The sequence below is a fragment of the Danio rerio genome, chromosome 8, assembly GCF_049306965.1.
Source record: "Danio rerio strain Tuebingen ecotype United States chromosome 8, GRCz12tu, whole genome shotgun sequence".
Lineage (NCBI taxonomy): Eukaryota > Metazoa > Chordata > Actinopteri > Cypriniformes > Danionidae > Danio > Danio rerio.
In genome coordinates, this window is record NC_133183.1 from 16,718,750 (window position 1) to 16,733,626 (window position 14,877).

General features: G+C 38.1%; 1 protein-coding gene across 5 annotated transcripts in view; it reads left to right on the plus strand.

Annotated features, from left to right (window-relative positions):
* abl2 (c-abl oncogene 2, non-receptor tyrosine kinase) overlaps positions 1-14,877 on the plus strand; it is a 68,342-nt gene that overhangs the window by 39,449 nt on the left and 14,016 nt on the right. Inside the window, exons 1-3 of one of the 5 annotated variants that reach the window (XM_017357363.4) lie at positions 2,560-2,892; positions 6,959-7,123; positions 13,745-14,040. In XM_017357363.4, the coding sequence (XP_017212852.1) occupies positions 2,823-2,892; positions 6,959-7,123; positions 13,745-14,040 (531 nt within the window). In that variant the 5' untranslated portion in view covers positions 2,560-2,822. Of the gene's footprint in view, positions 1-2,559; positions 2,893-5,339; positions 5,521-6,958; positions 7,124-13,744; positions 14,041-14,877 lie in introns of those variants that run through there. The other 4 variants (XM_005166891.6, NM_001122705.1, XM_005166889.6 and 1 more) reach the window with 4 other exon arrangements.

Below are 14,877 nucleotides of genomic sequence, written 5' to 3' on the forward strand. Positions count from 1 at the left end.
AACACACAGTTTGTAATGCACGTTACGCGCAGTTGAATAACTTTTTTTGAACTTGTAGGTGGATCCAACATTTATAACATTTGCAGATAGATTGCCCCCGCGTCATTCAAATGATGTGTATGAAAGCATTTTGGCTTCCCTGTAAAATATAATGATGACGGAAAAAAGTACAACGATCATTTTTTGTTTGAAATATTTTCCTTTTTTCAGCTGGTTCAGATTTTTTTTTAATTACATGTTCTAAGTTCTGATTGTATAAATGGAAAGCAAATGACATTTGTCTCCTCCCTTTTTTTTGCTGATCCAAAAAATCTGATCCATAGTGTGATCTGAACCGTGAGATTTGTTCTTTTTAAATGTTTGTGTAAAAAACAACTTTTTCCCCCATTTAACACAGTATATTTTATTTTAGGAAACATTTATAATATTTTGGAACAGTAAACATGTCAGGCTAAATAATTAAAATAAATCCTTCACCTCTGCTATCTTCATTAGTTTCAAAAACACTTTACATATATCTTAGAAATGCTATGACAAAAAATTGTAGTGTTTTTAAAAGCTTAACTTTTCTAAACCACTGTAAATATTTAGTTATTCTGTGATATGTTTTGCAATTTGAATACAGTTTCACCAGATGACTTGAACGTCTCTATTTGAAAATAATGAATAATTCTTGGGGATGATTCTGTAGGTAAGTGCATCTGCAAGCACGAATAAATATAATAAAGAATACGATACAACTGAATTACTTTATTGTTTTCTAAGTCTAATAATTTATTCACACCAGACACAGATGAACCGTCAAGCGTCAAGAGTGATTTACATGTTAAGTCAGTGCAAAAATGTGAATTGTCATTCTATGGCAAAATTTGTGCAAATGAAGTGGCACAAATTGAGCGTTTTTGCGTTTCTGACGTGCTCTAGTTGGAAAATCATAACTTTAGCAGACATTCATGTCGCATTAACTAATCAGGAGCTTGCTGTAGTATGGTTGTAATTATCATGTAGCACCTGTTGTTGATGTGCTGAGGGGAAATCCTCCTGCCGACACTGGACAACAGCTTATCAAATTGGGCTCTGCTCACACGGAAGCACCGCTGAAAGCTTCCATCATCCAGGTGCATTTTCTGGACAAAAGCCCTCCTTGATGCAAATCCACGTCTATTGGAAAGGAAATTTAACATGCAAATGGAACGAATTTAATGCCTGAATGAAGCGAGTAATCTTAAAATGTTTGCGTGTCTATTTACACCTGAATTTGACACGCGAATGAAGTGGATAAACTCAAAATGTTCACGTGTCTATTTATGCAAGCGTCTGGTGTGACAGCCCCATAACAGTATTCAAGTACAGTACCTGAATAATAAACATAAAATGAATTAAAGTTACAAACGGAACAATTTCTTATGTCTGAATGCTTTTAAAACCATCATACAATCGCAGGCCTCCAAAATGTAATAGCTGTCCTTCATAGTCTAAAAAGTGTGTTGATTAGGAATAGGTATCGTTAAAATTTTAATGGTGTTATTAATTTTATCGATACTACTTACCAGTTTGGTACTTTAGCAGAATTTTTATCAGTACTTTTTGTAGTTATCAATTTTTTGTCCACTTGGGAAATACAAACAACCATACTTTTGAACGTTTGGTTCTCTTCAGCATCGTCACTCTACGCGCAAGCTCACGAGCTGTTTGTTTGGGAGTCTCGTCTTGTGTGAGTGAGTGAGTGACTGAGTGAGTGACTGAGTGAGTGACTGAGTGAGTGACTGAGTGAGTGACTGAGTGAGTGACTGAGTGAGTGACTGAGTGAGTGACTAAGTGAGTGACTGAGTGACTGAGTGAGTGACTGAGTGAGTGAGTGAGTGAGTTTTATCAGTACTTTTTGTAGTTATCAGAATTTTTTGTCCACTTGGGAAATACAAACAACCATACTTTTGAACGTTGTGTTCTCTCCAGCATCGTCACTCTACGCGCAAGCTCACAAGCTGTTTGTTTGGGAGTCTCGTCTTGTGTGTGTGTGTGTGTGCGAGTGAGTGACTGAGTGAGAGAGAGACTTCTGTGTACAGGCTGATTTATACTTTTGCTTGTGCCACAGCGAGAACTGAGTGAGCGAGGACAGCCGAGAGCTTTGAAGGCTTTTATACTTGACGCGCTTGCCATTAATGTCAGAGCTTATTGGTACTTCAGTCTTTTATAATTTAGCACCAGTACCAATAAAGTACTGAGTTTTAGTACCCATCCCTAGTGTTGATGTTTTAGGTTATTTCTCTTAATGTTGAGAGGTTTTGGGTGCAACTGAATAATTGATCATCCCGTCTCAATACAATTTACATATTGCTCTGAAACTCAGCGGTACGTTTAATGTGGCACAGCCGTTTCCTACTAAAGTTTCTTCACCTCCATGCTTTTCCAGCCTCTCCCAAGAGGATGTTGGGTAGGCAGCACACATGGTGTAGAAATGGAACCATCTGCTCGTCCCTAAACCCTTCTGAAAGCTGAATGTATCCCCCTACACGCCTCCCCTCACAAGACATCCAATAAAACCACCCTCAGAACTGCACTCTTCCCATTGCACACACGAGCACATGTGGATATTTCTTACTCAGGGCAGTTGGCATGGAGGCCCACAATCAAGTCAGGCTAACATTCCGGCTGCAGGGTTGGAAACTCTGAGTTTGGAGCCACGCTGGAGACTCGACCGATGATTCCACCAAAAGGAGCTTGTCTGATTTTTCTCACTGCATTAGTGTGAATTCAACTCCGAACTTGAGGATTTGGTGCTATAGTGATTTGCTGTTAATCCTTGTACTGAGACTGGGATCATGTACTGGGAATTGTGGATTAATCAACTGGCCAGGACTGGAAAGCACTGTATGCTAGTCAGCAATAAAGGTAGGGTTATGTGTAACTATCTGTGTGTGTGTGGTGTAGTGAGGTTTGCCACACAGGCCTTGAGTGTCTCTACTGCGTGTTCTTGCAGGTTTCTTGTGTTGTGTAAGTCTTGGCAGAAGACCAGTCTTTGTGTCGTCCTGGCTATGTTGCGTCTTGTATGCATACTGATTGTTTTGAGTTTAATTTGAAGTGACCATCCTCACAGACCTCGTTGTTTTGTTTGTGAGAATGTTTTTAGGTTAACTAGTCCATTTTAACTGGTAGCTGTGTGCAATTACCACATGTTGACTGAAACTGCTTGGACATGTTTCATAGTCAGCGGTTACATAAGACACAATCCTAAAACACTATTATTGCTGCTTTTAAGAGCAGATGTGCTTATAAAAGTTTTTTCCCCAAGTCATTAAGACTCATAACTTTAATAATTTAATGTTTTATCTTGTTTCCATCCAAAGATGCAAATTAAATGTATGTGCAAACAGGAATATGGCATAAAAGATGTATAAATAAAGCAGCGTTTTCATCCAGTGAGTCAAAGAGAACAAAATGGTCACTTCCTGATTAACTGGTGCTAATTATCAAAGGTAAAAACTGAATTTGCTGCATTAGGAAAAGCTGCGTGAATCTTTATTTAATATATGACTTGCGCCTCAGAATACAATGCCAACACTCAATGAACACGTGACGTGGTGGTGTTTAAATTCATGAAACGCGGAGCAAAGGTGCTCTTGATAATTCTGGAGATCATTATTAATATAATAACACTAATACTGATGGTTAAGGCGTCAATGAATGCCCAAAACAACATTTCAGATGTTTTCCAACGTGCTCAGCTTGCTGGTTTGTCCATTAACACACATTTTTATCATCACATGATCTCTTAGAACAAAATCACATGACTTTTTAAATGTGCATACTGGAATTTGTTCTGTAAAAGTCTTTCCTTCGTAGTTTATACGCATCTTATCGAATAAAATTTTATCCTACTTAGTTTTGCGCATTTTCAAAATCTATGTGCATCTTGCCATTTCCATCGACCGTTTTTCTATGCACATATCCAAAATGCACATGAAAATAGGTGAATGGAAACAAAGCTACTGTTACTTAAATTTAAAATGTTAATGCTTTTAATTATGAAGTGCTTATTTTATTTTTAGTAGCACAATAAATTAGCGCAATTACAAACCTATTAGGTTCATCAAGGTACAGTAATACAGCAAAACTGTATATTTGTGAAATAGTATCAGAATTGAAAATGTAGTTTCAATGTTTTGAAATGTTTTGCCAGTGCCGACAATTTGTACTTTTTAAAGTTGTTATAACATATATACAATACTGGTCAAAAGTTTGGGGTCAAAAGTTACATTTTTTAAATGTTTTAAAATAAGGTTCTCCTGCTCACCAAGGCTGCGTTTATTTAATCAAAAATACAGTACAAATTGTAACATTGTGAAATGTTATCATTTAATTTAATCATTTATTCCAGTGATTTTAAAGATGAATTTTCAGCTTCAGTCACACGATCATTCAGAAATAACTCTAATATTAATTATTATTATTATTATTATTGTTGTTGTTGTTGTTGTTGTTGTTGTTGTTGTTATTATTATTAATGGTAATAGTAATAAAAGTAATAATGACTGGAGTAAAACTTTCATTTGAAACTACATACAGTAAGTAATAATTAAATATTTAATACATAGGTATTTAACATTTTTTTACAATTATTAAACGCCGCCTTGATGAACAGAATAATGTAATGTAAATTATTAAATAATTTATGATAAAAAAATGTCCCCAAACTTTTGACCGGTAGTGTATATTTTTTCTGTAAAGAATGAGATGCATTTTTAAGGGTTATTTGAGTAGAAAGTTGAAAACATTAGTTGTCCACTAGCTGACTCTTGTATTGGTCATGATGTGTCATGATGAACCTTTTGTTGCTGTTGGATTTGTGATGCAAGTTGAGGATGAATATTCTGGCTGATGCTCATGCCAGGCATTTAGCATTTGAAATAGGAATTTTAATACCACGGTATTCTCTTAATCATCCTGCAAATTCCACAGGATTAGGCATGGTAATCATATCCTAAAATTCCATGACAAGACTGTTTGATTTCATCCAGTTTTTAAAAGATCTAATCTAGCCCAATCTCAAAAACAGAGTTTGTTCTCTAATAATCATTAAAGTCAGTTTCTGATGCTCTTCTGTCTCATCCCACGTTTAGTCCTGCCACAATTTTCCCCTAAGGAACGGGGCAGCTGCCCAGACATGCTGTGTATATGCGCGTGTGTGTGTGTGGCTGGTTGACAGCTGAAGAGGAAGACCAGCAGACACAGGCATGCTCAAGGCGTGGAGACAGACTCTCCCACACCATTTTTCCAACCTCAAAGCTGCTTGACGCTCCTCCCCTGCTTACAAACTAGCATAAGAGTCCAATTCTCCCAGATGAAAGGAGAATCCTCAACACATCGGGTCTGTGTTTTGTTCCATGTGAGATTAGACATTAGTCTAGCGCCGCTAGATTATGACATTGAGGACCCTTCCGTCCAGCAGCAGTTTTGAGGAAGAGTGGGTCAGGCTGACCAAACTACCCAGCACACAGGATGACCACTATTGCCTCGCAGGTAGAGCTTTTCTGAGGATTTGTGGAGGATTTCAGGTTCAAGGACGTCTATTTGTTGGTTTTTGTGTGGACAATGTGGAAGCTTCTGCCATTCCCAGGATTTATTTGCTTTTATGCGTCTGAAGTTTGTAGACATGTTAATTCAGCTGAATTTAATATTTAGCTAGGAAATATTTCAGAGAAATTTCACCTTTGGATTTGGATCTGCTCTCTGGATTTATGTATTTGAGTAAAACATAATTCTGTAAGGGGGCGAGGCAGTGGCGCAGTAGGTAGTGCTGTCGCCTCACAGCAAGAAGGTCGCTGGTTCGAACCTCAGCTCAGTTGCCGTTTCTGTGTGGAGTTTGCATGTTCTCCCTGCCTTTGCATGGGTTTCCTCAGGGTGCTCCGGTTTCCCCCACAGTCCAAAGACATGCGGTACAGGTGAATTGGGTAGGCTAAATTGTCCGTAGTGTATGAGTGTGTGTGTGAGTGTGTGTGTGGATGTTTCCCAGAGATGGGTTGCGGCTGGAAGGGCATCCGCTGCGTAAAAACTTGCTGGATAAGTTGGCGGTTCATTCCGCTGTGGCGACCCTGGATTAATAAAGGGACTAAGCTGACAAGAAAATGAATGAATGAATGATAATTCTGTAAGGAATTTCATTTAAGGACCAAACAAGGTGTCTATGTTTTATGGTATATATTCATTTTAGACAACACAATACCAATGTTTAACTTCAGAAGAAATGAGCATTTGATGAAAAAAATATTATTCTGCTTGAATGTTCTAAATGACATTTCTATTTGTCGAAATTTGTAAGAAATCAGTCAAGCGAAAGTCAAGTTTATTTAAATAGCTCTTGTCACAAAAATTATTGTTTAAAGCAGCTTTATAAAATAATTGCATTACAATAAAAAAAAAAAGGTTTAGGTTATTAGTTACCGTAACTTCATAACTTTAACTAATTAACAAGTAACTAATAGCTTTAGCAGCTAATGTTATATATAAACATAGTTAACCTGTAGTTATATAGTGTATAGGTGATGTTCATGTGTACATGTTATCAGACTTTTACAGAATAAAACAAATATTAAACCATACCCAATTAATCCAGAGAAGCCAGATTTTATTTATTATATTTGTATTATTAATTGCAGTTTTGAAAAAGAGCCCATTGTAAAGTCGGTGTGACGTCAAGAGCAAAGTGGTATCATTTTGAATCACCTTCATTTTGCGTCAGCTAGTTTCGGTTTTATCACATGTCTTCTCTCCTCTCACCTTGGTGTTCACTTGTTTATCGACTCCTCCTTTCCGGAAACCCCTCCCTCCCACCTCCTGTAGACTCATTCTGCCCCTCCCAGAGGCCTCTTCTCATCTGAGATCTTCTGCTTTATTGGCAGACGCTTGTGTTTTCAGTTTCTCATCTGCTGTGTTTTTTTCTCTGTCTCTCTTCTGCCAGAAGCCCTGCACAGGCCGTTTGGACTGGACTCGACGGCGCTGACGGAGGCGGTGCGCTGGAGCTCCAAGGAGAATCTGCTGGGTGCTGCTGAAAGTGACCCCAACCTTTTTGTGGCACTTTACGACTTTGTTGCCAGTGGTGACAACACACTAAGCATCACGAAAGGTATGATGTGAAGGAGACGAGTAGTTGCACAATAAATTGTGGTTGGTACAAGTGTGCCGCAAGCCTACGTTTGAGTGAAGGTTTCGGCCGTTAGATCGCCCCCTGGGGGCTGGCTGCAGTACAAGTCATAAAGCCCGCCTCCTCCGTGTTAATGAAGGAGACTTGAGCCCAAATAAAAAAAAATATTACACTTGCAATAAAATGTCCCGAAAGATAGTTCTGGTCGATTAAGGCACTGGTTATTGTGCTGAAATAGGTGCAGATCTTCATTTTTGTAAACAGTTTGTTTTTAGCAGTAATTTAATGCTGGGTGTGTCATCGTGATTGACAGCGGTGATTGACAGTTTCTCAAAGCGCGGCGTCTGAGCTTCGGCAGGAGACTGAAGTAGACTGAAATGTTATTATTCGATTTCTGTGTTATTTTACCATGACAAAATGAGTTCAGCAGTAAACTATAGTTTCTGACATACATGATCCTGGTGGAACACTGTTTATTCGCTAAGTTCAGGGCTTTTTTCGGGCTTTATTAGTTTGCTGATACACGCCTAACCACCCAGATAGCAAAACACAGTTCCGGCTAGATTCTCGCCTGCCGGAGACTTATCTCTTAGAGCTCAGACTGACTAATGTTACCTCTGCTGGACCTACTCCGGATGCCTGGACTTACTACCCAATTCCAGCCCGAGTCAATCGAGCCAGATGCGGCGGCCGAGCGAGCAGGCGCTGCCGCATGCGAGCCGGAATCAGCCCGCGACGCCGCGAGTAAGTTATGCGCTGCGGCCTGGAGCTGGCGCGATTAAATATATAAAACCCTCATATTTGTTAACGTTATTACATCCATTTGTGTTGATATGACAGCAAACGCATGCTGAGAAGTTCGGGGGGCGTAGTTGATTTTACATAAAGCGTTTGGTTGGAAGCTCGACTCCGCTCATTTTCGCGGCTCCTCCTCTGGCTCCATCAGACAATCCTTCTGCGCATGTCTGGCTCCAATTTCAGCAGTCTTTTGCGACAGTTTGTGCCCGTCAAGCAGGCGTTTTGCCCTCAAGGCGTTCAATGGGAAAAAGGGCTGTCGCGTCGTCCATATTTTTTACAGTCATTGGCTTGGTATCATTGTACACTTTAACCCATGGGTGTCCAAACTCAGTTCTAGAGGGCCGGTGTCCTGCAAAGTTTAGCTCCAACTTGCTTCAACACACCTGCCAGGAAGTTTCTACTATATCTAGTTGGAGTGTAATTAGCTGGTTCAGGTGTGTTTGATTAGGGTTGGAGCTAAACTCTCTAGAACACCGGCCCTCCAGGACCGAGATTGAAGACTACTGCTTTAACCGTTTGTTCTCTATTTTATATTTTCTGCAACATGGCACTGCACAGTGTGTTGCTGTCTTCAGAGAATGTAGTTAAGAGGTTTCTCATTATTTATTTATATGTGTTAATCAGTGGGCGGAGCTAAAAGGCAGTCTTGTTGTATGGAGGCAGGATTTAGCTACTAAAGTTGCACATTCAAGCAGTGTTGCCAGCTTAGCAAATTTGTCGCTTTGTTTAGCGACTTTTTAGACCCTCTAAGTAACAAATTTTCAAAAGAGCGACTAGCGACAAATCTAGCGACTTTTTTGGGTGTTACTTGAGATTTTAATAGATTCTCATGTGCCCATACTGTATCGTTTCTACTCTTCTCAAGAAGCTGCGGGTGATACCGTCGGCCCCTCCTCTGCCTCAGAGCACTGACAGGGTAAAGTCTAGATCTGATACACGGCCGGCCGGAAGTGTGATATGCACATCAATTATAGCAGCATTTTTATGAATCTGTATAACAATAATTCATATTTTACATTACTGTGATGGTTGGGCGGGGGGTAAACATTAATAAAATACAATTAATGGGAGATTTATTAAATAATATAAATAATTCTTATTAACTTCCAGCCGCAACCATATTCAATCTAGCAATCTACCACAGTCTCTCCCACCTGCAGGCCGAGAGCAGATCACTCCTCTGCGTACTGACGGCAAATGATTTAGCACCGTGAGTGTGAAGGTATTTCCCTTGTACAGTCAAACCGATCTGCTGCTTCTTTGTTTTAAATTTAACCGTTTAATTTGACTGTTTATTCTTTTCTTGTTCACAATCACAGATATTTTAGTAAGTTTCAAAACTTGTCTGAGTTTATTACGTCAGAGAGATTACCGCAAATTCACTACACATCTATTCTGATATACCGTATTCAAACAGCAATACATTTCGTTAAATTGACATGATAACATAAAGCAAAGTGCAGATATAAATACCCCTATATTGACCATTGGCTGTTAAACAGAAACGGTAAGACGTGATGACATCAGTAATATGCAAATTGGCATATGACATAATCTAGCTACTTTTCGGGCAGAGCTTAGCACCTTTTCATTGTAAATAGTTGGCAGCACTGCATTCAATGTGTCGTTTTGGCAGAATGGCTTCAAAATAAACTTTTAAACTAGCAAAAAGTTTTGACTTGATCATACAGTGACCTTTTATCAATTTAAAGATCATTGGAATTTTGATTTCTTCATTCACGCTTCCCTTTAAAACTGAAATAAACCAGGCCCGGAGAGTGTTTCATAAATGTTATTGATGACTTCCTTGTTATAACAAGGACACAGTGCCATTATCCTTCCTCTTCTCTCCATTCACACTCCTTCCTCTTCTCTTTACTTCAGTTCTTCTTTTTTTCCTCTTCCTAGCAGCAGTTAGTAGGATCAAAGCCCAAAGAACCAGGCTAAAAATGAAAGCGGATGCCAAACTTTGTGTTGTGCTCAGCCAAGCAGCGAGAACACATGGACTGCAACCTCTTCAACACCCACAGCTCTTTCTAGAGTGTTATAATAGAGTTTGGAACATGAGTCAGGCGGTTAAACGCTCAGATGCTCCATGCTGAACTGCTACCACTAACGCTAATGCCCGTTTTGAAGTGTAATCCCATCAGCTGGGTGAAAAGCAGGTGGGTAAACACAGACTAGCCTGAGAGAAGAAAGTTCAGAGCAAGGGAGTTAGCGCTTTGCTTGTTCTGTCTGAAGTACCCACTAATGGCCGGTAATGTAATGTCGTCTGGTTGGCACCGATGCATCAGTCTCTTCTTGTCTTGTCGTGTGGGCCTTGTTGCCGCGCTAGTGTCGATTTGGGATTAGCATGAAAAAAAAAAGCATGTGCTGTCTGAAAGCTTGCAGGCCTGAACTGAACTTCCCTGACAGCAGGGACAGTAGCGCCCTCTACTGGACCACTGTTTAATAAGATCACAAGATTAAGAGATTAAGAAAAGACATGTATTTAATCTACTCTTAATAATCATCTTATTTTTCTTGAACACCAAAGCAGCATATTGGAGGGATTTCTGTAAAATGTGACAGTCTGCTGAAAGTTCAGCTCTAAGATATGAATGGTTTCTAAATATATTCAAACTACAAAATGGTTAAATCAATTTCTAGTAGTATTTCACAATATGTTTGCATTGTTTTGATCAAATGAATGCTGACTTGCGCTGTAAAAATGGTTTCTTACTTGGAGTTTTTGCCTTGTTTCTACTTCAAATATCTAAAAAGTTTATATATGTCAAAATTAAGTTTGTCCTTAAAACTAGCTAAATAATCTGCCATTGGGTAAGTAAATATATCTTGTCTTCAGTTTGAAAATAGAAAATTTTTCATTATTTTTCTTGTTATAAGGAAAAACTAAATTTTGACCCCTTGTTTCGGAAAAAAAATTTTTTTACTTGCCTAGAAAATGCTTCTTGATTTTAAGATTTTTTTTATATTTGCGCTAAAAATTGAGAATTATTATATTTTATTTTATTTTATTTTTCAAAAAATTTTGGGGAGTGTGGTAAGATTTTTTTAGCAACTGACCACTGGTGAATATGAATGCCAAAAATGTATACAATATTTACATTTTTATTACACTTTTATTTATAATTTACAATTGTTCCAAAAGGCATGGCGTCCACAGGGACTTATAGTCTTTTAAAATGTCATATATCTTAAACACTAGATTTTAGGCCTTTAAAAGGCTTAAATTTATACTGCAGTATTGTGTTGTAAGTAGGGCTGGGAGATTTGGCTTAAATTAAAATTTCGATTAATTGAACATTTTAACTTGATTACGGTTAATAAAAGATTATTTTATTTGTTTATTTAATTTTTTATCCCTACAGTTCCCTGACAGATTTCAAAAGTAGAACACAAGCATTACATCTTTTAAATAAAATAACTTGTACATATCCTGTAAATAAGGACCATAACCCGTGCGTTCAATGCAGAATTATAAATCAGCCTCAACAGGGAAATATTAATTGAAAAAATTTACCTGGAAAGAGTAGATCGATTATAGGTTCACTATGTCGATTTTGATTACTTTTTGATTAATTGTCCAGCCACAGTTGTCTAAATCAAGTCAAAGTCTAAATCATTTTTTAACAGGTCTTAATTTTCTTTTGTTCTTGTATTGCTAGCCAATCTGGCCATCACCCATAAAATCACCAACAATCCATCTCAATTTTTTTTTTTTACTTTTTACTTAAAATAAAAATTAACTCTATTTACCATAATGGTTTAATCATTTCCATTACAGTAATATTAGTTTAAAAGCTCTCCATGTATTTACTGCTGAGGATTCTGAGCTGACCTATATTTTTATTAGCATTATTATTGTATTGTTAACGTATTAAATTATAATTGATAATTTTTTGATAGGGCAAGTGAAAATCGTTTCCAACTGGGATACTCGGGGAAAAAAACTGTTTAGCCCTGAATAAGTCTAAATGTTCATTCATGATGGTCTTAAAAATGTTTTAAGTTATTTAAACTTGGTGAAACCTGGTTTGATGATTGGTTACAGCATTATTTTGAACAGCTGTTTGAGCTTCAACATTACACACACTACTTCCACATGCAGGAAAGGATTTGCACAGCATGTGTGCTATTTTTCTTTTCTTTTTTTTTCAAATAGCTTGATGGAGAACAGCTTAATGGAACAGGACACAAGGCTCTTGAGATGTTTCCAAAGTGCTTTTTTGTAAAAAGACTATTTTTAGCTTGTGTTGCATCTTAAAAATGTGAAATGCATGACGTTATGCTATTGCTGAAGACCCTCTGACACACTTATACGTGGAACAGTTAATAAATGGCACCGTATTCTGAGTACTATATCTGGTTATCTCATTGTCACATCAGGAGGACAATATATCGTTTAAGCATTCAAATATCAATGTGCACATCCCTAATATTTACATCACAGGATGTGCAATGCTAAGTCGGGATTATAGTTCCCTTTTCAGAACTTGAGATTTGAGAAGTCACAGCAGAATTTAAATATCTGCAATTGTTTTAAGGCATGAGAGTTTAAAGCATTCAGACACAATAAACAGTAATATTTGATTACTTGAATAAATATTGATTGTATTAACTTTTTTCATATGACGAGATCTATGCAGTGTTATTTTACATTTGATTATTCTATTTTTCTACCTAAATACTGATCGACTGTTCAGAAAACCATAAAGCACTATTGGTTTCACTTTTATCTTGCTCTATTGTATTTTATCTATGCTTATAATTTATTTATCATATTAGATGCTTAATTCACTCCCTTACAGAATCATCTCATTCAGTTTAAATGAATGAGTTTTATCTAAATTTTAGTCATATTGCAATATCCACTCACCGGCCACTTTATTAGGTACACCTGTCCAACTACTCGTTGACGCGCATTTCTAATCAGTTAATCAGCAACTCAATGCATTTAGGCTTGTAGACATGGTCAAGACGATCCACTGCAGTTCAAACCGAGCATCAGAATGGGGAAGAAAAGTGATTTAAGTGACTTTGAATGTGGCATGGTTGTTGGTGCCAGACGGGCTGGTATGAGTATTTCAGAAACTGCTGATCTACTGGGATTTTTACACACAACCATCTCTAGGGTTTACAGAGAATGGTCAGAAAAAGAGAAAATATCCAGTGAGCGGCAGTTCTGTGGGCGCAAATACCTTGTTAATGCCAAAGGTGAATGACCAGACTGGTTTGAGCTGATAGAAAAGCAACAGTACCTCAAATAAGCACTCGTTACAACCGAGGTATGCAGAAGAGCGTTTCTGAACGCATAACACGTCCAACCTTAAGGCGAATGGGCTACAGCAGCAAAAGAGCACACCGGGCAGTCCTGAAGGCAAAAGGGGGTCCAACCCAGATCTAGTAAGGTGTATCTAATAAAGTGGCCGGTGAGTGTAGATGTAGAAGAAAACAAAACATCCCATTTTTTTCAGTATCATGCAGCTTTACTTCAGCTTTGGTTTAGACTTCCAAACTGGATACTAGATTGTACTTCAGTCTGAATAACAGACAGAAACCTGCTCTTTGTTGATTGATAGAGCTGATACAGATGTTTTGGAAAAGTAACAATGGACCTGTTGTAGCTCGCATTTTCTAATCTCTTTTTAATTCCATTCCATTGAAGGGAGATGCATTGGTATGAATTACTGAAATTCTCAACTCAAAGTACATTCACAAATATGTCGAAAGGGCCGAGTAACAAGTCTTGTTATGTACAGTGTTGTGTGTATATCTCACTCTTTTTTTTTTTTGGGATTGCAGGAGAGAAGCTGCGAGTGTTGGGTTATAACCAGAATGGAGAATGGAGTGAAGTCCGCTCAAAGAACGGCCAGGGCTGGGTACCCAGTAACTACATCACCCCCGTAAACAGTCTGGAGAAGCACAGCTGGTACCATGGGCCCGTGTCCCGCAGCGCTGCCGAGTACCTGCTCAGTAGCTTGATCAACGGCAGCTTCCTGGTGCGGGAAAGCGAGAGCAGCCCCGGCCAGCTCTCCATCTCTCTTCGCTATGAGGGACGGGTCTATCATTACCGCATCAACACGGCCTCTGATGGAAAGGTATAAGAGCTTTACTTTGCCATCGTGCTTCTTTTGCCTAAAAGGGAGGGATGGTTCACCCCAAAATTTTTTATTCTGTAATTTTTTTTTCTCCCTTCACTTGTGCCAAACCTGGTTACATTTCTTTTTATTTATTTTTTTACACTGGCACAAAAATTCTTACACTGGTGCAAAAAAACAGATGCACTGCATAGAAAAGGACTTGATCATCCCAGTCCCTCTCACTGAATAAAATCTTTCTAAATAGAGCTATTCAAATCATCTGGTGAAATTATGTTCATCTCGCTATATATAATGCAGCCAAAACATATTGCAATGTCAGATTTTTCCAATATTGTGCAGCACTAGTATACATTATTTTTTTACAACCGCTTTTAAAATCTTATACTGTATATGAGATAAAGGGGGGACAAAGGGATCAAAGGGAAAAATGGAGAAACAAACTAAAGAAAAAATAATCTGGGCTGTTTCTGTTAGGCTTCAATTTCTGTGTTCTTGTTAAAGTATTCAATAAATGGCTTCCATAAAAGTTCTTAGCTTTTTTTTTAGGGAAAGTCTGATATTTTCAAGATATATCATAACATTTTGTTCCAAACCTGTTTGACTTTTTTGGTTGAATTTTAAAGCAGAAATTTTGAAGAAAGTAAGAAACCTGTAACCGTTGAATTCCATAGTGAGGCGACCCCTTGTGGTCATTTTTCATTGGGGTATGGGCATCTGTTTGTGTGCGGCTGCGTGTGTTTGTGCGTTACAGGTTTAGCTTATTGCGCCGGGATTGAAAACACCGGTGTATGGTTGATCTTCCCTGCTAAAAGTAGAGATATGATTCTCTCTGGG